The sequence below is a fragment of the Miniopterus schreibersii genome, assembly GCF_964146895.1.
Source record: "Miniopterus schreibersii genome assembly, chromosome: 15".
Classification (NCBI taxonomy): Eukaryota; Metazoa; Chordata; class Mammalia; order Chiroptera; family Miniopteridae; genus Miniopterus; species Miniopterus schreibersii.
Window position 1 is genome coordinate 12,771,139 of NC_138115.1, and position 22,796 is coordinate 12,793,934.

Here is a 22,796-nt window from a genome sequence, read left to right on the forward strand (position 1 = left end):
GCTCTCCTCTCCTGTGTCTTGAAGACAGATTAGGATTGCTTCTTGCAAGTGCCGAGGAGTAAAGGCAGGACAAACAGGTGGAGATGAAAAGAAAACAGTTCTTGCCTCACCATGAAGAAAAACTTAAGAGCTGTTTGAAGATGAAATGTGGTCCTTAAATAGCAAGTGCATAGTGACTGAGGGTAAATGATCAAATTTAGATTAAATAACCACATGGTGGGAATGTAGGGAGAGCAGCCCCGACGCTTCGATGGGGATTGTCCTTCCAACACCCAGGACCTGGTTAGACCCCCTGCGGAAAGCAAACCACAGTTAAACAACAGCGTCTTAACACTTGTTCCCGCCCTTCGGAGATGCACAGAAGAGTCCCCAGCTTATAGTTTGTGTTCCTGACTCACAGCTTGAGCTTCCTACTTCAAACGGAAGGTGAATCCTATGAAGAAAAGCTACTAAGAGCTCTTTTTGTATGTTTAAGTTTTTAAAAACAGAAACATATATTATCTTAGTTGTGTGGTTTTTTGGTTAATCCTCCCCTGAGGATATTTTTTCCATTGATTTTCAGAAAGAGTGGAAGAGAAGGAGGGAGGGGTAGAGAGAAAAACATCGATGTGAGAGAGACATGTCGATTGGTTGCCTCCCACACGAGCCCGACCTGGGGCAGGGATCAAACCTGCAACCCGGGGGCAGGCCCTTGGCCAGGAATCTAACCTGTGACCTTTCGGTGCACCGCTGATGCTCCAACCCCTGGGCCACACCGGCCAGGGCTTGTCTTCGTTTTTTAATACTAGTAAATATATTTCTGAACAAGCATTTTGTTTTCAGAGACAGAAACTTATGTTTTTCTGTCTTGTCTCTAAGGAAGCAAGGTATGTGCCCTCAGCGTTACCCCAAATTGTGTGTGTACCCAAGCACATGATGAGGAAACAATGCCATGCTCCTGGCAGGCGGAGGGAAAATGCAGAATAGGTCACAACAGCTGAGAAACTTCCAGCACTGAGTGACACTTGGTATTCTGGACTGACAGAGAGACTCTTTCAATAATTGTGCATTTGAGAAATAACTGAGTAAGTGGCTCCTCTGTGCCAGGTACTCTGCTAGGTGCCAGTTAGAGTGAATGGGGAGACTGCGTTCATCAGATGATCAAACGAATGGGATCAAACAGATTGTGAGCTGAGACAAGAGCTCTCAGAAGATCACAGTTGCTCTAGTAGAGCAATCAAGTAACTTGGCTAGGTTGGCAGGGAGCATCAGGGAAGACTTCCCAAGAGAGTGATGCTTGAGCCAGAATCTGAAGGTGGGGTACGATTTCACCAGGCCACGGGGGGAGCATGGTCTACACAGGGGAGCACAGCCTGGGCAAAGGCCCCAGGATGGTAGGGAGCAGGGCATGTTCCAGGAACTGAGAGAAGTCAGTGTGATGGCGCCTAGTGAGTCGGAGGGAGAGTAATGCAAGATGTGGGTGGAAAAGTACATAGAGATTAGTCTATGCAAAGTCTCAAAGGCCAGGGTAAAGATTCTGGGCTTTCCCCCAAGTGCAATAGCTTCCCAATGACTTTGGAGCGTTTCAAACAAAAGATCGACTTAATCGGATTAGAATTTTGGCTATAGTGTGGAGAACTGGGAAGTGAGGCCAGAATGAATGACTACGAGGGGATCAATTAAGAGCTTTACCTACTGATAGACTAAGGCAGGATAGTTGCTTGGACTCCAGTAGTGGAAGCAGAGGTGCTGAGAAAGGTGGATCCCTAGGGCATTGAGAGGAACATTGACAGGAAGCCTCATTGGCGCCTTGAGAACATTCTATCCTTCAGTTCCTTCCTCTAGGGCAGAGGTCACTCAGCGGCAGCCTGGGGGCCAAATCCTGCCCATTGCGGGATAGTTTTTGCAAGATTTTACTGTAACACGGCCATGCCCGCTTCCTTACTTAATTTTTGATGTCTGCTTTCACACTACAACAGCAGAGTCGAATGGTTGCAACAGAGACCTTATGGCTTGGAACGCCTAACATATGTATTTACTGTCTGGCTCTTTACAGAAACGCTTTGCCAGCCATGGATTTTACACTAGTAGAAACATTGCCTCTGTGCTATTCCAAGGTGCAGAAGTTCTTCATTTGGGAGTCCAGACATTCATGAACAGGCTTCAGATGATCTCTGACCTCCTGAAATTGAAAGTAAAATTTGGTGTTTATGTACCTTATTCTGGAAAAACCTTTTACCAGCTTTTAAAAAATATCTATGAATTCTCCCCAGTCTGTTTCCTGGCCATAGATGTTTAAAGCCCAAACTGCTTTTGGTAAATAAGAAATGTACACTGGTACCAAACCATACATAAAGGTCATTAAGTCTTTGCTAGAAATTGCTAAATTCCTCATATAAGACCTCTTGTGTAAGTGTTACACTGGACTGGCTGCTCTGACCCAGACCTTTGTGTTAGCAGGTTGTAATGAGAGCTATATAATAATTATCATGTCTCAGATTTCTCAAAGAATTACTGCCCCAAATAAATATTTAAATGTATACAAAATTATAGATAGTTTTATTCCAGGGGAATTCCTTCAAAGAAACGCGCCGGAGCCGCCTGCATTAGGTCTGATCAGCCCTAGTGTCTTTTTCTGTTGTCTAGGATGCTCTTTCCATCTGACTCTGAGCTCTGATTCCCAGGCCCCGGCACACAGGACTTCAGTCAGTGGTTACCGTACATGTAGAGAGGTGATCACGCTGTTGGTCTCATATCATGTATTTGTATTTATGTGTATATGTGTGTACATACACTGTATTTATAGGAAATACATTAGTGAAATAATTAGTAAAGTCTTGTAAACAAAATCTTGTTTTTAGATGAAGGAACTGGAACCATAGTTCGTCTTAACGGAAACCATTATCCCAGTTATTAAAGTATCTGACTCAGCTCTGGCTCAGTTCATGCTCAGTGTGGGATGAAAACAGTGTGGCACACTTTTTTTGGCCAAGATTTTAATATTAGGTAAATCTGGCCACTGTGAAAATTCAGAGGATGGCATGTATTCTTCATCTGCATGACATCGTTATATGTGGCGTTTAATGTGAACCCATTGTCTTGACTCTTGGGTGAAGCACATCTGGTGACAGCCCTTAGCGTGTGTACTGCGCCGAGCAGTCCTTTCCAGTTTCAAGAGCAGAGGGGGTGGGGCTGCCTGGGTGCCCGAGGAAGAGTAGGAGGAAGGGCCCGAGCGTGCTCAGAGGGCAAACCTGACTGAGAAGGGTCCTTCCCCTCCGAAGGAGCTGGAGGCTTTCACAAGGGCAGATGGAGTCCGTCCTGGGAGGAAAGATTATAGTCAGAGTTGAGGAAAGCGGCCCAAGCAGAGTACCAAGTACAGAGACAAGGCAGGTATGGAAATGGTGGAACAAAGGGCAAAGCAGAGCCTGGAGCACAGGGAGTGAGGGTAAGAAGCAGGCCCGGGAAACGGCCCAGGGCTAAGGCCAGGGCTGCGCCTGGGCGGGCCGCGCCGGAGCCGCCTGCATTAGCCATCTGCGGGCTGCCGGGAAGACAGAGGCTTAAGGAGTCGGTCAGGACTCAAGGCGACGGGCTAGCATGAAATGTCACATATAAAACTGTACGAGACAAGTACCAGACCCATACACCATACAGGTACTAGACGATACATTTCTGCTTCTTAATTAAGTCACCAAAAAGGATGCTCTTGGAAAAATAAAAGTATTAAATATACATAATACATAAAGTAAAATAAAACAAGCAAATAAAAACACTGTCACCAGAATGAAAAAATGGTAACCTAAAGCAGCACCTCTCAAGATATGGTCTGTGGACTCATGATCCCAAGAGATGTAACAGTTCCAGATGCACACACGTGGGCGCTGCTACATACTCTCTCCTCCCCTAAGGAGAAGCACAGTGTCTTAAAGGCTCTGAAAAGTCCTGCAAGAAAAAGTCCTGGTTGACTATGTTTAGCCCGATATTTTTCATATTTTATAACTAACATGAAAACCTTCTTATTTTTTCAAAATATACTTTATAAATGCTTATTACTTAGTTAAAAATCCAAACAAATGATTGCTTTGATTAAAATTTCTGAATGCTATGAAATCTTCTAATCTTAAGTTAAATATCAGTTGTCAAGAGTATTATGCAGTCATTTTTACAAGATAAAATCATACACACCTTATGCCAGAATAAACTCACACCATATAGTATGACGCAAAGTACTGAGGCAATGAAAGAAGACATTTATATGTTTGACCACAGAAAATCTTTTTTAAACTTTTGCATGGTAAAAACAAAGTAAACAAACACAAATTACAAGGTAAGGGAAAGAGACAAAAAAATGTTAAAAGGAGGGGCAAAAGATATGAAAAGACACAATATTTATATAGATATAGATGTAAAATACCCACATGAATATACATAAGTATTACATAAATGGCTATGCATATAAAAAGACAGTCACCTCCACTCATGATGCTCATAATGAAAGCAAGTGCAAATTAAAACGACTTTAAGATACCAGCTCTTATCTCTCATGTTAGGAAGCATTAAAAACTTGATAACATGTTCTGTGGCATGGCTGTAAAGAAACCAGCCCTTTCATACATTACCGGTGGGAACGCAGATGTGAGCAACCCTGATGGAGGGAATTTGTCAGTATCTAACGAAACCAAGTATGTATTTACCTTTTGTTCCAGGAATCCCACTTCTAGCCATTTGCCTTGAAGATACATCTCCAGGTATACAAAATTAGATGTGCCCGTGGTTATCCATTGCGGCATTAATTGCAATAATCTTGCAGATAATTTTCAGTAATGCAAAATACTGAAAACATGCCCAAGCATAGGAGAGTGGTGAAATAAATGACAGCATCCACACCGTGGGGCACTGCGCAACCGCAAGAGTAAGGAAGCCGTGAACTAGTATAAGTGAGTTCCAGGATGTGTTTTAAGTTGAAAAAATGAAAATGCAAAATATTAATTATGGTGTGCCACCTTTTGAATAGGAAAGAAGAAGAATGAGAAATAGGCATGTACCTGCTTATTTCTGCAAAAAGGAACATAGAAAGGAGATAGCAGGACTAATGGAATTGACTACCTGTAGGGCGGTGGATGCGGATGGCATGGAAGCCATGAGGGCTGGGACAGACTGGAAGCGGGCGGGGGGGCTAACTCCTGCCTGAATGGACTTTTGAACTGTTTGTCTTTAACATACTCGACAACAGCACAGTAACAAAGATCAGTAAGGAAAGAGAGAAAAACCTAACATGTGATATAAACAGAAGCTGATGGCTCTGTATTTCAAATGAATAATGCAAATGCTCCTCAACTTACGATGGGCTTGCACCCCAATAAACTCATCGTTAAGTTGAAAAGATCCTAAGTCCAAAATGCATTTTCTACACCTAACCTACCGGACATCATAGCTTAGCCCAGCCGACCTTAAACGTGCTCAGAACACTCATATTAGCCTACAGTTTGTGCAAAGTCATCTAGCACAGTGAACACAGTGTGGAGCATCGGTTGTGACCGCGTGGCAGGCCCGGAGCTGTGTCTCACTGCCGCTGCCCAGCATCACAAGAGAAAATAATACCACATATTGCTAGCCCTGGAAAAGATCAAAATTCAAAATTGGAGTGCAATAGCTACTGAGCGTTTATTGCTTTCACACCACTGTAAAGTCAAAATTGTAAATCAAACCGTCGTAAATCAGGGACCATCTGTGTCACCACACTGAAGGGGTGGAAAATAGCGCAAGTACATTTTGAACCTAGTATTTGACTAAAAAATAAAAAGGAACTATAAACAAAGAACCCTAGAGAGTAGGTTAGGGTTTTCTGTTGGTTGGTTAATTTGTTTTGTTTGCTTAGCAATTCTGAAATGATTTTTTTTTTTTTGGTGTGACTTTAGTTAAGAAAGTAAGTAAATATATTGAGTCTCACAGGAGCCAGGTCTCTGGCAGTCAGCAGGGAGTTACAGATATGGAAGGAGTGAAGGCGAAAACAGACTGTGGTGTTGTATGAGTATTGGAGAAATCAGCATGAGCCCATGACTGCAGACCAGGGACCATCCAGCTTTTTCTGTGAGGGGCCAGATAAATGCTTCCGTCTGTCACCGTAGCACAGAAGCAGCCACAGATGATACATAAACAAGTGACCATGTCTGCATTCCAATAAAAGTTTATTTATGGGCACTGAAATTTGAATTCTATGTAATTATCATGTGTCATGAAGCATTATTATTTTAATTTTTTTCAACCATTTAAAAACATGAAAGTATAGAAACCATTCTTGGTTTGCAGGCTGTGCAAACCAGGCAGTGGGCCAGACGGACATCGCCCATGGGCCATCGTGTGCCAACCCCTGTTTAGATAAATGATGATAGATGATAGGTAGGTAGGTAGGTAGATCACAAGCAAATGTGATAAAATGTTTAAATTGGGGAATCTGAGTGAAGGACATAGAAGAGTTCTTTGTACTCTTGCAACTTTTTTGATAAATTTGAAATTATTATTTTTTAAATCACAAAAAGATCCCTATGCTTTCCATGGCTACTGCTAAGATGGAAAAACAGTAATCAGATCTTTAGCCTACAAAGTGAATGCGTTGCTTTTTACATCAGTCACCCAACTCCCAGCGACACTTTTCCCGTGTCCATGGGCCACAGGTAGGTCCTTCTGCCATTGTGTAGTTTCTCATTTGTCTCTGGGCGTATCCTCATAGGATAACATTATCTTCCCCCTGTCCACCCTTGCTCTCCATCACTTTTCCTGAGTAATGAGGTCACTGGGCTGGTAATTTGTGTGTGACCTTGTAATTTTCAATAATGTAGGAATTTGGGGTCTACTATAATTGAAGGGACTAAATAAAAGGTGCTTGTCAGAAAATGCCCCATTAGCTTGGGAGTCTGACAAATCCTTTTTGATGGCCTTAATGTGTTATTATGAAATTCAGTTACACAGCATGCTCCCCTTGCTTGTTTCACGAGCCATAATCTAGTGATAGCTGAGGTGAGCAGTTACTAAAAGTATCTTAAAATATTACCAGTATGAAATGGGTAATTTTTACGTTAAGATACTTTTTATACAAAGAGAGTGAATGGCTTACAAGAAAAATCTCTGCTGTATAGACTTGTAATCATTCCACCGTCCTTTATTGGTTTAATTTCAACAGAATCCAATTCTTACCTTGGCTTATCATTGTAGGTAAAGTCACACTATGATCTTCATTGATAATGATGATGGTGGTGGTCATAGCTGAAATGTATTGAGTGCCCCTCTGTACCCAGATCCATGCCAAATGATTTTCATCCATTTTTTTAATTCAATCCAAGCAACAAAACTCTGAGGTACTATTATTATCTCCTTTTTATAGATGAGGCTTACGATGCTAAGTGACTTGTCCAAGTTCTTAGGTTAGGAAAGGTGGAGCCAGGATTGGCCTGGGGAGCCAGTACTCTTACTAGTTGGGACTGTCATTTGGAAAGAAATTGTGTAGTCATGAGGACATGCTCCTGTTGAGAAGAATTAGGAAAACTCCTGGGTACTCTATCAAGGCAAGAAATAGAATTCATGTTGGAAAACCCTTCACATCCCCTGAAGAAGCACGGGAGCAAGGTTAGAGATGAGAAGGGCTTGGAGTAGAAGGCACAGCGACTCGCGTCTTCTGGGCATCACCCCTCGCGTCACACCCGCCCAGGTACCCACTAGAGGGAGCAGGGGCTGGGAAAGGATGGAGGGGGAAGGAAAGTCAGGAGACTGGGAAATGAGGTTGGAAGCTGCAGGCAGAGGGGCAGTTGAATGTAGCAGGTGCTCTGGAGTGGTTTTGTCCCCCTTGGTAATGGGGGAACTGAAGCAGTGAGTCACTCGAGGACCCGGCTCCCTCACTCTCCCTTCTTTCATCTTCTGCTGCTGCAGAGCCCCGAGTTAACGCAGACTGACTCCCACCGTGTGGCTGGTCCATGGGAGCCCCAAGACCGGCTTCTGCTTTGAATCGCCGTGTGGAATGTTGTCATTCGTGACGTATGACATGTGACTTTGTTAGGCTTTCTTACCCAAAGGTTATAAGGAGCTTTGTCTCTGCTGCATTTCTTCTTAGTTATTGAAATGATTTTCTTATGTGGGAGAAACTGTGCTACAGTTTAATTGCAATAATGAACTTTTAGAAGAATGTCATCTTTGGTCAGGTGATGTATTTATTGAACAACTTGAACAACTACAGACAATCTCCAATTTACGATGGTTTGACATAATGATTTTTTGACTTTACAGTGATATGAAAGCAATATGCATAATAAATTACATGAGATGTTCAACACTTTACTAGAAAATAGGCTTTGTGTTAGGTGATTTTGCCCAAGTGTAAGCTAAGGTAAGTGTTCTGAGCACATTTAAGGTAGGCTGGGCTAAGCTATGATGTTCGTTTCGGTAGGTGAATCAAGTGCATTTTCAGCTTGCAGTATTTTTACCTTATGATGGTTATCAAGACATAACCCCATGGTAAGTCAAGGAGCTCTGGAGTTAGTTAAGTGATTGACTCTACATTAACCAATTTCTAAAACTGAATATTAATTTTTGAACATCTTGTCTTTCTGAAATACGAAGAAGGAGGAAAAATGTTTCTTTGTGGAAGATCCCAGGGAATTAAAGATCCAGGGGAAAGGTAAAAGCTGCCTATGGAGCTGCAGACGTGTGTGCTCATGGCCTTTCTTCGTTCCTTCTAGGGACTGGTTAAACATGCTGAGCCCGCCTATCGTTCCCCCCAGCCAGCAGCCAGCGGAGCAGCATCAGGATTCTTCTGGAAGTTTGACTGCTCAAGGTGGGAATATGAAAAATGCTATGCATAAAAATAAACTAGTTAAACTAATTATAAATAAACTAATTATAAATAGGGAAAGTCAGTCACTTTGAGATGCCACTTTTTTATTACATGCTGGTCGCTTAGGCTCATACACCCACGGTCAGTAACCTATCCTCGTTTTATACAATGATGGGTTCTTTACAGCTAAACAGAATGAGGGGAGAAATTGCCCTTGTTCACCTAAAGGTCAGTCCAGGACAAAAACATTGTGTCAGGAGGAAGGGCATGGCTCGGTGTGAAAATAACCTCCATCTGAATTCCAGCTCTACCAATTCCTGCTGTGACCTTTACGAATTTTGGCTGCTGCGTTCGCAAAGTCAGACTAATAACAGATGGTGCCCTCCTGAAAGTTCCCCACGAAGATCCGACGAGGTAGACTGTACACGAAGCACTTAGAATAATCGCCACATCCCAGCTGTTGGGATTGTTGCAAAGCAGGCTCGTTCCAATAGCACTGAGATTCATGGTTTTTGTTGTTAAGATACAAGGGGGCTTGGGAGTTATTTCGGGGTGTTTTCAATTTTCTTATTTTAAAAAAATTTGTCAATTATAGTTGACATAAAGCAAAGGCTGGCGAGAGTTATGATAAGTAGCTTTAGCTGGAAAAACTGTAAGGGAGCAGGAATGAAAATGTGCCTGGGGTTCCCTTTCATGGCGAGAGCTGTAAAGAGGAACCATTCGTTTCTGTTGTGAACAGGGAACATGACTCTCAGCAGTGTAGACAGGAGGAACAGAAAAGAATCTTTGGTGGAAACAGAGGGCTTGAAATGGGGGCTGGGGAGGGTTGAAAGTACATAATTGGAGTGACAAGTAACCTCATAGTGGGGCTCCCTGAGACCGTTTTCTGAGTTTGATTTTGAAGATGGAAGCTGTGTATCTAAGGTTAAAAAAAAACTAAACCAATATAAATTGCTCCAACAAAGGTGCCAGTTTTGGGGGGTGTTTTTTTCATGGCTGCCCCAGGGAGAAAGTGGAACATCCATTTTTCTTCAGATACGGATAATTCAGAGTGAAGGCTCATACATCTGAGTTGTACACTTGGGCCGCCCAAGGGATAGAGATGTCTCTGTGATTAACTATCTGAAATAGATTATGCCCCTCAAATTGGGAATCTTTTTAGAGGTGTGCATTTATAATTACTTATGACAGAAACGTAGAATCTGGGCTGTCAGGAGGAGACCTTGCTGTGAGGGAACAAATAATATATTATGTTAAGTGTCCTAAATAAGACACAGGAACGGAGACCATGGTCCTTGAGCAAAGGCACCCGAGATGTGTGTTATCATAATGGCTGAAAGGATGTCTTCAAGTCGCCGATGCCAAGTGACGTTTTGACAGCAGGAGCTCAGTTATGTTGAAGGTAAACAGAACTTCCATCGAGGACAAAATAACAAATTCAGAGAATTATAAAAATGTTCTAGCTAAAATTCAGCAGATCTGCCACCCCTTCTGTGTACCACCCTAGATTTTGTCTGAGGTCACTTTCCCCTTTTCTGATATGTTTGGGTGGTTTGTAAGTAATTAAAACCATCAAAAATTAATATCTCTTATTTGGTTTATCTTTACATGTTACTGGGTTAGTTTTAGATGACATAGCACAGTTCATATTTACCAATATATTGAGATAGTATTTTCACCTGTTCTTATAAAGTATGTGTTTGTCAAGGGAAAATAATGGGTTCGGTTATCTAGTTTATATCATCAGAAGAAGGGAGGCACGGTTATGGGCAGCCTGGGACTCTTCCTGGGTTTCTGTTCCATGATACCATTAGTTTAGCCCTTACTATGTGTCAGACACCGGGCTAAGCTGTTACATTTAGCCCCCACGGCTACACCATGAGGAAAGTCCTGTGTGTGTGTGGTGGTTTTTTACAGCTAAGGAAACCGAGGCAGAGTTCTCGAATAACCTCCCTGCCCCAGCTCACATAACTAGTCATTGGCAGAGCTGGGATGTGAACCCAAGAAGCCTGCCTCCAAAGCCCTGTTTTTATACTTTTTTGGTTTTGAACCAGTAAATAGATTACTTACTCAAAAAATAATTAGCCCAAGACCAGAAATTGAAAGATTGTTCTTTTATTGAGAATCCCTAATCAATAGGAAAAGCAAATTAAAATATCTCAAGGGCTCAGTAGCTAAATTCTATAGGAGAAAAAAAAACAGGCCTCCTGTCACCTGTTTCAGCCCTGGGCCTGCCGCCGCCTCCCTCCCAGGCTTGTTAGAAATGGCACGTGGCCACCCTGTCTCCACGGGCGCAGCGGAGGGGTGCAGTGACTGCCCACCATTCCCAGGGCAAGGCCAAGGGAATGAAGAGGCAAATGAAGGACAAGACCACTGGGCTGCAGGACTGCCAGGCCTGGGCATCTGCTGGTAGCCCACCTTCCTAAGGGCCCTTCTACACGGTCTTCTCTGAGTAGGTCAGTCTCTCTCACTCCACTGTGTCCACTTTCTTCACAGCCTTTTCTCAATTTGTTATTTGTTTGCTGTTTATTGTCTTTTTTTCCTAAGCAGCCTATGGAGACTTTGTCAGTTTACCCTCTCCCAGATCCCTAGTACCCTATGCAATTTTTGGTATATATTAGAGATTCTGAATTTTCACTAGAAGAAATACAGGAAGGGAGGAAAAGAGGGAGAGAAATGTTCAACTGACCATTTCTTATCACAACCTTGAAAAACAAAGTAGGGTAATTCATTGAAATCTGACCTTCAGTTTTCTCCCTAATTCCAGTTTTTCAATATAGTAGGTATATTTCTAAAATTCAACAGCGAGAGCATTAAACTTAGACCCATACATTTTAACAATCAAAACAGTTATAGGCCACATTATGCAATAACTCTTAAGCTTTATTTGCAAGCAGTGGAAATCTTTCTTGCAAATGCAATTTCATGTGGAATCCCAATATACAAAAGAGATAAAAGCAGAACCGCTCTGGCTAACAGCCGGAGTTAGGGTCTCAGAAACCTGCCCTGGGGCTCTGATGAACCAGTTAAAAACACTGAGGTAGCCCAAACCCCTCAGTTTGACCTTGCCCAAGGTCAAATGTCAGAGCCCAGGCGAGGAGTAGGACCCAGGCTTCCTCCACATCAATGCCTTTCTGCAAAACCATTGCATGGGGAAGTGAGGGTCTTCTGAGGCTGGTTCACAGGGAACAGGGGTCTCCATCTACCAACTTCTAGGATAGAAACAACTAACGTTTACCTCATCTGCCTGTGACGCAGGCCTACATGTGCACTTTAATTCTCAGAATAGCCTTATTTACACATGGACACTAGGACTTAGAGCAAGGAAGTGGTCAGAGATGGAGAGGCCGAGATGCACCCTTGCAGCTGGAGGCATAAGTGCCTTTAACAGCAGGGAAAGTTGGCCTGACCAAGACAGAACTAGAAAACTTGCCCCAGGCCCTACAAAAACAAGTGCACGCTTACACCTGGCCTTGGAGTCCTAGTTCATTGAGTACAAGTCTGTCAAGCCACAGTTGATGCTCGACCAGAGTGTCTTGGGTGTATAAATGCCACCTTAAGGTGAACAGCCGGCCTCAGCGGAGGCGCTGAGGGCTCTTCCCAGCTCCTGGACCATATTGTACTCATAAATATTGTGACCGTGGGCACAGGCGCCCTGACAAAAAATGTGTGCTCCTGAAGCTCGTCTGAAGAGTAAAAACGGGAAGTTAAGATTTCAGAAGCTACTCACGAAAACTACCATACTGACCTTTTGAAAGTGAAACGGGCTTGGCTTGAAAAATAGTTGTCGATTTGTTTTTGACATTTGTTTCTTACAGGTAGGACCCTTGAACTGTGTTCACACTTACCAGCTCCAAAATAGAATAGTGACAGCCCCTCTCTCCAGGCTTGCAGCCTCCCTGGCAGCTCGCCTAGGTCTTGACCCAGAAAGGCGTTCAGAAGGACTTTGGAGTTGCCAGCCTCATAAAGATAACGCTCTTGTACTTTTTGTTTAGCAAAGCCACATAGGATGTTCCTTTAGGAACATTGATTAATTTCACACGAGACATAAATAGGCAACAGATGCTTATTTTCCAGATGTAACATCTAAATTACTAATAAAGAATTTACAGAAATCTCATGGCTCCTCACAGCCAACCAGAGGGAGGGGGACCTGGCTGCCTGCTCTGGCTCCAACAGAGGAATACTTTCACAGTCCCATGTCGTACCACCGATTATTTCACATTTGCCTAATTCTGAGTCTAAAGCAGTTTTTAAAATCTGTTTTCTTAGTTACCTCACCAGACATTTTGTTTCATCAAGGACCCAGTAAAGGCCCCACAAATACTCAGTGAGTGGAGGAGTGAAGCTTCTGCCCCAGGAGACAGGAGGAGGGTTTGGACTACCCTATGGATCATCCCTGTATCTTAAAGATTTAAGATGCAAAGGAGACCTTCCCCCCAAAAAATCAATATTGGTGATTAAAAGTACTAATAGAAGTCAGCATTAATAGAGCACCCACTATGTCCCCGGGAGTCGAGTTTTTCTGTGCACTACCTTGCAACAACGTCCCAGCACTCCCAGGCTTGGGGCTCTGTCACGTCCCCACCTTACAGGTGAGCTTAAGGTCACAGCCTGGGTCACAGACCCACTGGATGCAGAGCAGGACGCTGAGCCAGGCCAGTTGGCACCCTGAGCTCCCACGCTAGGGCAGCAGAGTTCCCGCTTAGGTCAGTGAAACTGCACAGCTGAAATGCGCACTGCAATTTCTTTTGAGGAAGTTCTCTTTCTTGAAGCTTTCTGGGTAAAAAAGTATCTTCTTTGGGATTCTCCTTAGACCCATAGAGCCTCCACCTCAACTCAGCTTGTAAAATGATTCATTAGTGTTTATGACATTCTTGAACCCAGAATCCCTGCCCCGCCCCGTGAGGTAAGTATTGCCTTTGTTCTCTGATTAACTTTGGGGCAGGGAGATGTTTTCTCTTATGCAGCTGGCAGGGTCCCCGGGGTGTCTCCTCTGCATAGAAGTGATGGGGGGGATAATGAACACTCTCACTAATATAAAGAGATGCCTTCTCCAGGGGACTGGAGCGGACCCTCCACACCCCACCAACTTATCCCCCACATGCACCCAGAGGGGCCTGGCCCAGGACTTGGTCCAGCGCCCCCTGCTGGGACGGGGATGCATTTCCCCCCTGCCGTTTCTGCTCCTTCCTGAAAGCAGGCCCTGGAGAACTGTGCCCTCTGTGGGCTTCCCAACTCAGTCTGGCAGGGACCTTCCTTCTGTGAAACAAAAGGCATTCAGAGCAGAAAGTCACACGTTGGTTTTGTGGGGGTTTTCCAGCTTTGTTGAGATATGATTGCCATGTTGTCGTGTAAGGTTAAGGCGTACAGCGTGATGATTTGATATACTCTGCACATTTACAGGTGGAAACTACCCAGAAAGAATGACAGTGCAGTTAATTCCTAATTAATCACCTAAATACTCCACATGGCACTTTAAATGGCACTTTCCAAGTAAAATACAGCCACCGGTTTTACCAAGGGGCGATGTGCTTGTTTCCCAAATGAAACCTGAACTATAATCATAGCATGTTATTTGCCTTCCAAAAAACAATATCGCTTTCTAAAGAACAAAGTGTCTTTTCTTCCTTCTCAGTCCATTGCTGGTCATTTCTCTTACGTATTTGCTGAAAACCACAAGTCAGCAGTTCTCAGTGGACTTCCTGGGGTTGGAGTGCAGTTCATTTTGCCCGCCTGCGAGATACGTTGGTTGTGGAGTTTGCAAGCACCTGGTTCTCAGAAGAATCTTATCTAAAATGTCATCTTTATCGATCCTAAGGCTGGCTCTTCCCAATGGCGATCCTCCCTCCCCATTGAATTGTTTGAACAATAGTGTATTAGTATGCACATAAAAATACAGTCAATCAGGTCTCAGGATCTATAAGAGGGAAAAGGCATTAACTTTTTTACAAAACATTCCAGATGGCAGCGTCAGAAAATCGAAAATCAAGTACAGTGTCTTGATTCAGAGATTTTAAATCTGATAAACTGGTGCCACATCATTTATTTTTAATCTTGAAGACTTAGCTGGTGCATATAGGTTTTCTATGATCTACAGTTAAAATGCATTAAATAGAGATAATTAAGCATTTGTATTAATTGACTTTCCAAAGGTGACCTGGAGGGAGTGTTCGCCTGTTCTGCTGTAACCAAGGGGAGGGCAGGTGATGCTGTGTTCAGTCTGGCTCCACTGGTTTTTCTTGTTATTGCTGTTAACCAATTTCAACGTAGATGAAACTGAAAGTTTGCAAATAGATTATTGTCTGAAAGGCAATTTTATTTCACTAGAAATGGCTTTACTGTGTGAAGAAGAGTAAAAATGTAATTTGGACCCCTGACCAGATGCTCTCAGTCTGGTAGGAGAGGATGGTTTTATCTGTTAATTTGTCCATTTAGAGTTTCTGCAGCCAGTCTTTAAATAGAGCAATTTCCCATTTAGGGGAAAAACAAACTCTGCACTATCCAAGAATATAATTGAAAATTGCCCCATACCCATGCACAATAATTACCTTTCAAAACATTTCCCGTTGCTTGACATCATAGTGGCAATTGCTTAATGATATTATAATTTCATTACGTAGGGATTACAATGGCAAAATGATGTAAGTTGGACTCTTTGAAAATTAAGTTGTAATGAAAACAAAACCTTTTATGTAAGTTTAAAGCACTTATTTCAATGTAAAATTATACATAATGTCGCCCAATTTTTGTATGAATGCCACTGTTGATAGAGTTTTAAGATTCATCCATTTAAGGCTTTAGTACTAAAACCCACAAAGCCTGCCTTAATCCCATGGTTATAATGCAAGAGTCCGAGCTCTGCAGTGCTCTGTGTGGGAATGAGTGCATTTCTATGGCAGTTACTGCGTTAGCCTGTCTGCATTAAGTAGCAGAGCCTCTCCTAAGGATCGCATCCACCTCCATCCCTTGGCAGTCGGGTGACAAAGACCCTTGGCTCATTGCAACGGTTACTGTCATCCTGAAAACTTCCTGATGGTTATAAAAACTATTGAGTTTTCTAATTAAATAGCATCAGCTTAAAACTTTTCCTTTTTGGAAAGTACAGGCAGAGAATGCACTAAACAATTAAATAGCGTGTAACTCTTATGTGCCAGATGACAAAATTTCCCCTGATGTGTTGATGGCAGGAAAACAAGACATCCGATGGTAGGTCTCTGAGCTAGTTTGACTCATAATCAGTGATGTGTGGCTTTAGCACTACACCTGATGGAAAATTCGTTTTACTTTTTGAAAAATATATAATCTTTGGTATAAGGACTGTTTTTATTGAAAGATGAATTCATCATACTGTCCTGTTTAAAACTAGTTGGGGGCTTTATGTTTCATTCAAGCCAACTATTTTTTTTAAGGTATAAATGAACATACTCAGCTATCTTACGTTTTCCTTGATGATGATTATAACAATATTTATTGAATCCTTACTGTGTGTGCACTGAGTGTTACCTCCTTTAGTTCTCACAGGTACTATAGCAGGTACTATTACTGTCCTTACTGTACAGATGAGGAAACTGAGGCTCAGAGTAGTGAACTTTCCCAATGTCCCACGGCTGGGACATGGTAGAAGTGGAATATGGACCAGGCGAGTCCGACTCCATTGTGTAAATGTCATGCTGCCTCTATGAAGGCTTTTCTCATACTTGAAGCATCATCGGTGCCCGTTTTGAGTTACTAAAAGCATCATAGCCTGTAGTTGATGATTTATTTTATTGTTACCTTCAGTAGTAATAATAATGATAACTTACTGAACAACTACTGAGTGCACTGTGGTTGCAATGTGTATTACCCACTGTCTAGTTGTCTTCCACCAAGCCCTATGACATAGGCATTGTTACTCCCTTTTTATAAATGAACAAAGGAAGGTCCCGTGAGGTGAAATGACCTGTAAGCAGCCTAAGATGACCCGGGCAGGGAGCAGCAGGGTCCCCATCCCTCCCCCCCGACAAGGTTGGGTGGATTCCACAGCCCAGGGTGCTCTTCACCTCTCTGCACTGGTGACTCCCAGTCTAACTCCTTGTTAATCTGTAGTAGCTGCTTTTGTTTTGTGTGTGTGTGTGTCACCTCTACAACTGGGCTGCTCAACCACGTAGCAGGCACACAGTAGTTAATTACTGATAAACTGATTTGGTTCTGTTCTCTGAAGTAGTCCGAATATGAAAGAGGTGACGGATGACTATCTGAAAGTGACAGACATGCATACTCTCCTTTGATGTGCAGAAGTGACCTAAAGAGGGTCATCTCGATATAAAACAGCCACTTGAAAAGCCTTCCCAAACTCTGCCATACGGAGGAAGCAGGTGCAGGCAGGGCCCTGGGGGCCACTCTTAAGGTAACAACAGAAAATAAAGGAAAGGCAGCCTGCCTTCTCCGTGCTCCTGTTCTCAGTAAGAAACTGTTCAAGTGCTCAGGTCAGCCAGCCACCACTGTTAATGTGGCTGTTAACTAAGGCCTGTCGTACTCAAGGACATAAGCCACTGCAGCCAAGAGTCACAGAAACTCATCAAAGGCACCACAGGGACAGTTGGATCTGGCTCCCGTCCTATGTAGGGCTCATCTACAGAACCTGGCGCAAACGGTTGCCCCGGCCCCTGCTCCCCCGCCCCAGAGCCCGCGTTCCACCTCCCGGTCAGCTCAAACGTTTAGAAAATTCTTCCTCGTGCTGAGCCAAAAGCTAGCTCCTTGTAACTTTCACCTGGTGATCCTCTTGCGTTCTCCTGGAACCCACAGGAGCTTCTTAACTTCTCACTCGTTTGCCACCCTTTATATACTGGAAGCCAGAGGCTGCTGTCAGCTCATCAAGCCGTCTCTTTTCTGCATTTAATGAGCCCAGTGCCTTCAGGCTTATTGAGCTGTTTACCTCCGCTCTCCCACATGGACTCTCTCATCTTTGTCAGTGGTTTTTGAAATATGACAAATCAGATCTCTTTTGTTTCCAAATCTGATTTTTTTAATGTAGGGCACCTTTAGGACTTTTTTACTCATTTCCATGCTTAAATTCCCGTAACACAATAGCTCCCAATTGAATGTGTTACACCGTCTTCTTAATAAAACCGCAAGCCAGTGTGATTTAAGGGCACTGAACTGAGAGTCTGGAAACCCAAGTTCATCCCTGATTCTGTCTCAACTCACCAAGTGACCTCAGATGAGTTATTTAACTTTGCAGACCCTGGTTCCTCATCCGTAAATTGGGCACAGTAATTCCTGCCTATTTCACAGGATGGTGGGGGTCAAATGAGAATTTGCTTTCTAAACCAGTGGGGGCTCCACCAGATGTCAGTGAGCAAGCTGGACGCAGTCATCCCTGTTAAACTCTGCTCTCTGAGGATGCAGAACTACATGCACAAGGGAGTCTGCTGACTGCATGTTTCCCCGGTCACTTGCACACAGCACACAGGGCCTGGCTCCCGTGTCATCACATCCCCAACACCTCGCTCAGTGCCTGGTGCAGGGAAGAATCACCCTGAGCAGGAGGATGGGCGGAGGAATGGCTACGGTGCAGTTTCGGACCCACACTTCACCATCTTGGTTCCACTTCCTGGGTCTTAATCTATTTTGTCACTGTCCTCACAAAGTCCATGCACCAGCTTGATCTGATTTTTCAGGGAGAGGCGTAAAATGAAGTCCCGCCATTACCACCACCTGCCCTTACTCTGGGCAGTGACACTTAAGCTCACAGTCTTTGTTTCACAATCATCTAGTCACCCTTTCAAAAAACATTCAGTATTTATTGAGCCTCTATTACATGCCAGCCCTGCCCTGTGCCCCTGGTGAGCTCGAGACCCAAAAGTTTGGTTTCTTTAGTTCTTAATAGGCTGTGGTAAGGAAGACAGGGGAGTGTTGTCTTAATCACCCCTCCTACCTGAGCCGGCTCTGGTTTTCTCCAGCTCAGGGAGGTCTTGCCCTCCCAGCCTCTGAATTCCTATTACATGGATTTTCAGAAATACTCAGGAAGCACTGGCTGATGATGGCGTCATGTGCCCAAGTACTTAGCACAACATTGGGCACACAAAAGGTACACAGGAAACATCTTAGTAAAACAATTTTTTTTTTCATTCCATGCCATTTGTTGGAAACCAGCCAAACCTTGCTAATAACTTAGGCAGTAGGAGTTCTCTTCAAACCATCCAAATGGCTGTCACAACAGCAACAAAAAATCTCAAGCCATGTTCCTATTCCCAGCAAAGTTCACAGGCCTTCCCACCACTAATAAAATTACAGATCGCCTGACACTGTGTTTCCACATGTGTTCTACGCTTTATGTATCTTATTTATATTTCTAAACATTTTATTTTTTTTTTAATTTTTATTGAATCTATTGAGGTGACATTGGTTAATAAAATGATATAGGTTTCAGGTGTATAATTCTATAATACATCATTGGTATATCGTATTGTGTGTTCTAAACATTTTATTTTAATTCGTGTTTGCTTGGTAGTCTTTTTATGCTGTACGTTCCAGCACCGCATTCTGCCCCCAGAGAGCCAGTCTCCCAGGAGAGGTGGCAGTCCTGTTTGGTGGCCCCGTGATGCTGCAGTTAGGACCCCGGGGCCAGGCCGGTGGCTAACCTGTCCGTGGCTCCGTCCCCGCAGGTGAAGAAGACCTGAGCGCCGAAGAAGACGAGGAGGTGCTGACCCTTCTGTACGACCCGTGTCTGAACTGCTACTTTGACCCCCAGACTGGGAAATACTACGAGCTGGTGTGACCCCTCCTTCCAGCGCCACGGACGCCGGGCCCGGGCAGCGCAGGACAGCAAGTCCCGACTGGTGACACCACAGTGTGTGCCGGGCAGGCTGCAGAATCAGAAGTAACTGAGAGAAGTGAATTTCTTTCCTAAATGATGTTCGACGTTAAGAACACCTACGTTCTTTTTGTAGACGTGGGTGACTTTTTGGAACTTTGAAGGAATTAACACACAGACAAGATTTTAGAACTTCAAATTGGTTCTTAAATTTTGGTTCTCACCCTGCATATCATTTTGTTTATTTCGTATAATTTTATGTAAAAAAAAATTAAGAGTTATTCATTCAGAATTTTTGCAGTGTTAATCTGTAAATGATGGCTTGGTATATAGAAAATATATTCTTGTTTCAAAGATATTCGGGTACCTTTTATTTTATTACCTATTTGTATTAAAAATAAAGTATGATGGTCAGAAGAATACCTTTCAAACTGCTTCTTTTATTTACCCCACTTTCTTTACCAGAATATTCCTAGGTAATATTTACGTTTTCTTAGACTCTTAGAAAAGGAAACGTTGTGAACTGGTCAGACGTTATGATTGCATTGTATTGGCACTGGCCCCACTGGTTCCATTTCATATAGTTCATCCAGAATCTGCCAGAGATCACAACATTGTTAATCACTTAAGCTGCTTAGCACTGTGCTTTGCTTTTGCTTTTTTTCTTTTTAACCAATTATCTTTGAATTTTAATAATATGATCCAAACCTAGCTCCATGGATCCAGATTTAACAAGAAGTCAGCCATGTGAACACCCCAGACACCTCACCACTTCTGTGACTTGGGGCTAGAGACATCGGGGAGGCTTCCTCTGGTCTCCAAGGTTCTGTCGCTGTAACTCTCCCTGCTGCATCACAGGGAAGAACCTGTGTGCTTCCTGAATTTGACTAGACGGCCTTGGATTGTGTGCCAAGTATTATTGGTACTGAGCTCAAGGAAGTACGTATTATATTTGCTGGCATATTTTGTTATTTAATAAAGATTTTTTAATAAAGAAGAGTACCATTGGAAATGAAAAAGTATTGGGTTTGCAATACTTGCAGTTGGGTTTGATGGCAGTACTATAATTTTATTTAATGTTGTTTGAAAAAGGAAATAAGAGCTCTTTTTTTTGGGAGTAGATTTGGGCTCCTTTTCAAAGGATCATACATTATTTAGAACCATGTTTGTGTATGATAAGCTTTTAATCTTATTGTTCACAAAGTATACCTTTGTTATGAATTTCTCTCCGAGACCTTTATACTTACAAAATGCAAATAAATCACTGGAGCTTCAGAAAGCATTCAGAATGATAAAATAGTCGGTTATCTTGATTATAACCTTGAAGGTTGGAGTAGGGCTTAGAAGGCCTTGTTCCTGCTTTAGTCAGTCTCAGGAACATCCACGTAAATCGGAGAATCCATTAAAAGTCTGCACTAGTTAAGATGTGTAGTTACAAATATCAAAAACATCATAAGCTAAAAAAAACTTAAGGATACAAGAGTGCCTCATGAACCCCAAAACAGAATGCTACAAAGCCCCCAAATGGATTTGAGCTAGAACAAGAAAACTATAGAAAACTGAACTGCAAGCAACATACACGCTTGATTCCAGAATTCAAAGGCTTGATGAACGATCAGACGCCAGGAGGCACAGGAATCAGGGCAGCTCCGGAGATCTCGTCGCAGGAACCAACACTTTCTCCTGATGATAGTCACCAAAATGACTGCACCACCTTTTCTGCCTGGAGTCTCTGCTCATGGAGCAAGACGCTGGTAGGCTTGACTTGTCAGTCATCCCCAGCCCGTATGGGATGGGACTGAGATGGTCCTGGCAGAGAAGAGGACTCTGTTAACGAAATGGAGAGGGAGACGTAGCAGGCAGAGATGACAGGTGTCGACCCCGGGAATCTAGACGCATGATTACCTCTGATTCATTTTGCCCATCTCTCCTCTCTCCTCTCTCCTCTCTCCGTAAAATGTCCTCAGCTACTCAGTCCACCTGCCAGAACACTCGGCCATTCCACAGCCACACCCCAACCACACAGAAATGTTAGCTCTCAGTTTCAATTCAGAAATCCAGACGGGATTCCCAGTGGCCCAGGTTGGTTCGACGGCCACGAGAACCTTCCGCTGTGGATGGGCGAGGAAGGCCGTCGAGGAGTTTCTCATGAGCCACGCAGACACGCAGAAAGGTCTCCGCCACGAGATTTCCTCTACCTTTTCCATTTGATTTGCCTTTAAAAGGAGTAGCTTCTTTTCTGTTGAGATTTCTACAGAAGAGTTGGAAATGAGAAACAGGTGTTTCTCAATATGGACAAAAATGAAAAACTGCCCATTTTAAACCAAAATGCTACAGCAAGTTTACTTGAAAATTTATTGACTGAGCTATTCTGCTTCACTGGTTATCAAATTTTGCTGCATATTAGAAACTCCTGGGAAATTTATAAGAATGCTGATGCCTAGGTTCCACCCACAGAGAATCTGATTTGATTCGCCTCAGGGGCAACTTGAGCATCAGAAAATTTTCAAACCTCCCCTGGCAAATCTGTGCAGTCGCAGCTGAGAACCACGCTGTAGGTGAGATCCAGCGTGATGCGAGGCCTGCTGGCACGAGTCTGGGCGGGGGGGAGTCTATATTGTTATTAGTTTCTGTTATCAAGACTTTCACTCCTAGTCAAATGTGTACTGACCAGTGTACCTGAAAGTGACCATTACAAATGGATCCTGAAAAACTAGTTTGATTCAATATGGAAATACATCTTACGTTAATTTGCTATCAATTTGGGGACTGATTCAGTTTCTTGTGTCATATAATTTGGGATGCAACTTGCAGGTGACTTTAAGTCTTCAATCTCTAACTTATTATTTAATTACAGAACCCAGGTAGTGGAAATTACGGGAGGGTGGGGGGGCTGTCATCTCATAGGTGACATCGGATCAATGGTTTAGCCTCCCTGGCAATTACACCTTCTCTCTCCAATTAATCTTATTTTCTGTTAAAGGAAAACAGTGACATATGTAAAATAGAGACACTTTTGCAAAATAATTTGCCCTATTGTATTTCTCCATATTTTAGATTAGTTTCATTTAAATCAGTTTTTTCAACCACATCTTCATTTTTTTGAAGTGCAAACTGTGATTAATAACCAAGAATAGTGTAGTCACAGACCATACAACCTGAAGGACAATTAATTAAAGGAACTAATTCTAAAGTTGC

At 43.1% G+C, this 22,796-nt stretch overlaps 1 protein-coding gene across 4 annotated transcripts in view; it reads left to right on the forward strand.

The window, feature by feature from the left end:
• Positions 1-20,586, forward strand: part of CFAP20DC (CFAP20 domain containing) — a 192,758-nt gene extending 172,172 nt beyond the window's left edge. For 2 of the 4 annotated variants that reach the window (XM_081160760.1, XM_081160762.1), the window contains 2 exons: positions 8,706-8,800; positions 19,450-20,586. In XM_081160760.1, the coding sequence (XP_081016886.1) occupies positions 8,706-8,800; positions 19,450-19,562 (208 nt within the window). In that variant the 3' untranslated portion in view covers positions 19,563-20,586. The remainder of the gene's footprint in view (positions 1-8,705; positions 8,801-19,449) is intronic. The other 2 variants (XM_081160763.1, XM_081160761.1) reach the window with 1 other exon arrangement.
• The last annotated feature ends 2,210 nt before the right edge of the window (positions 20,587-22,796 follow it).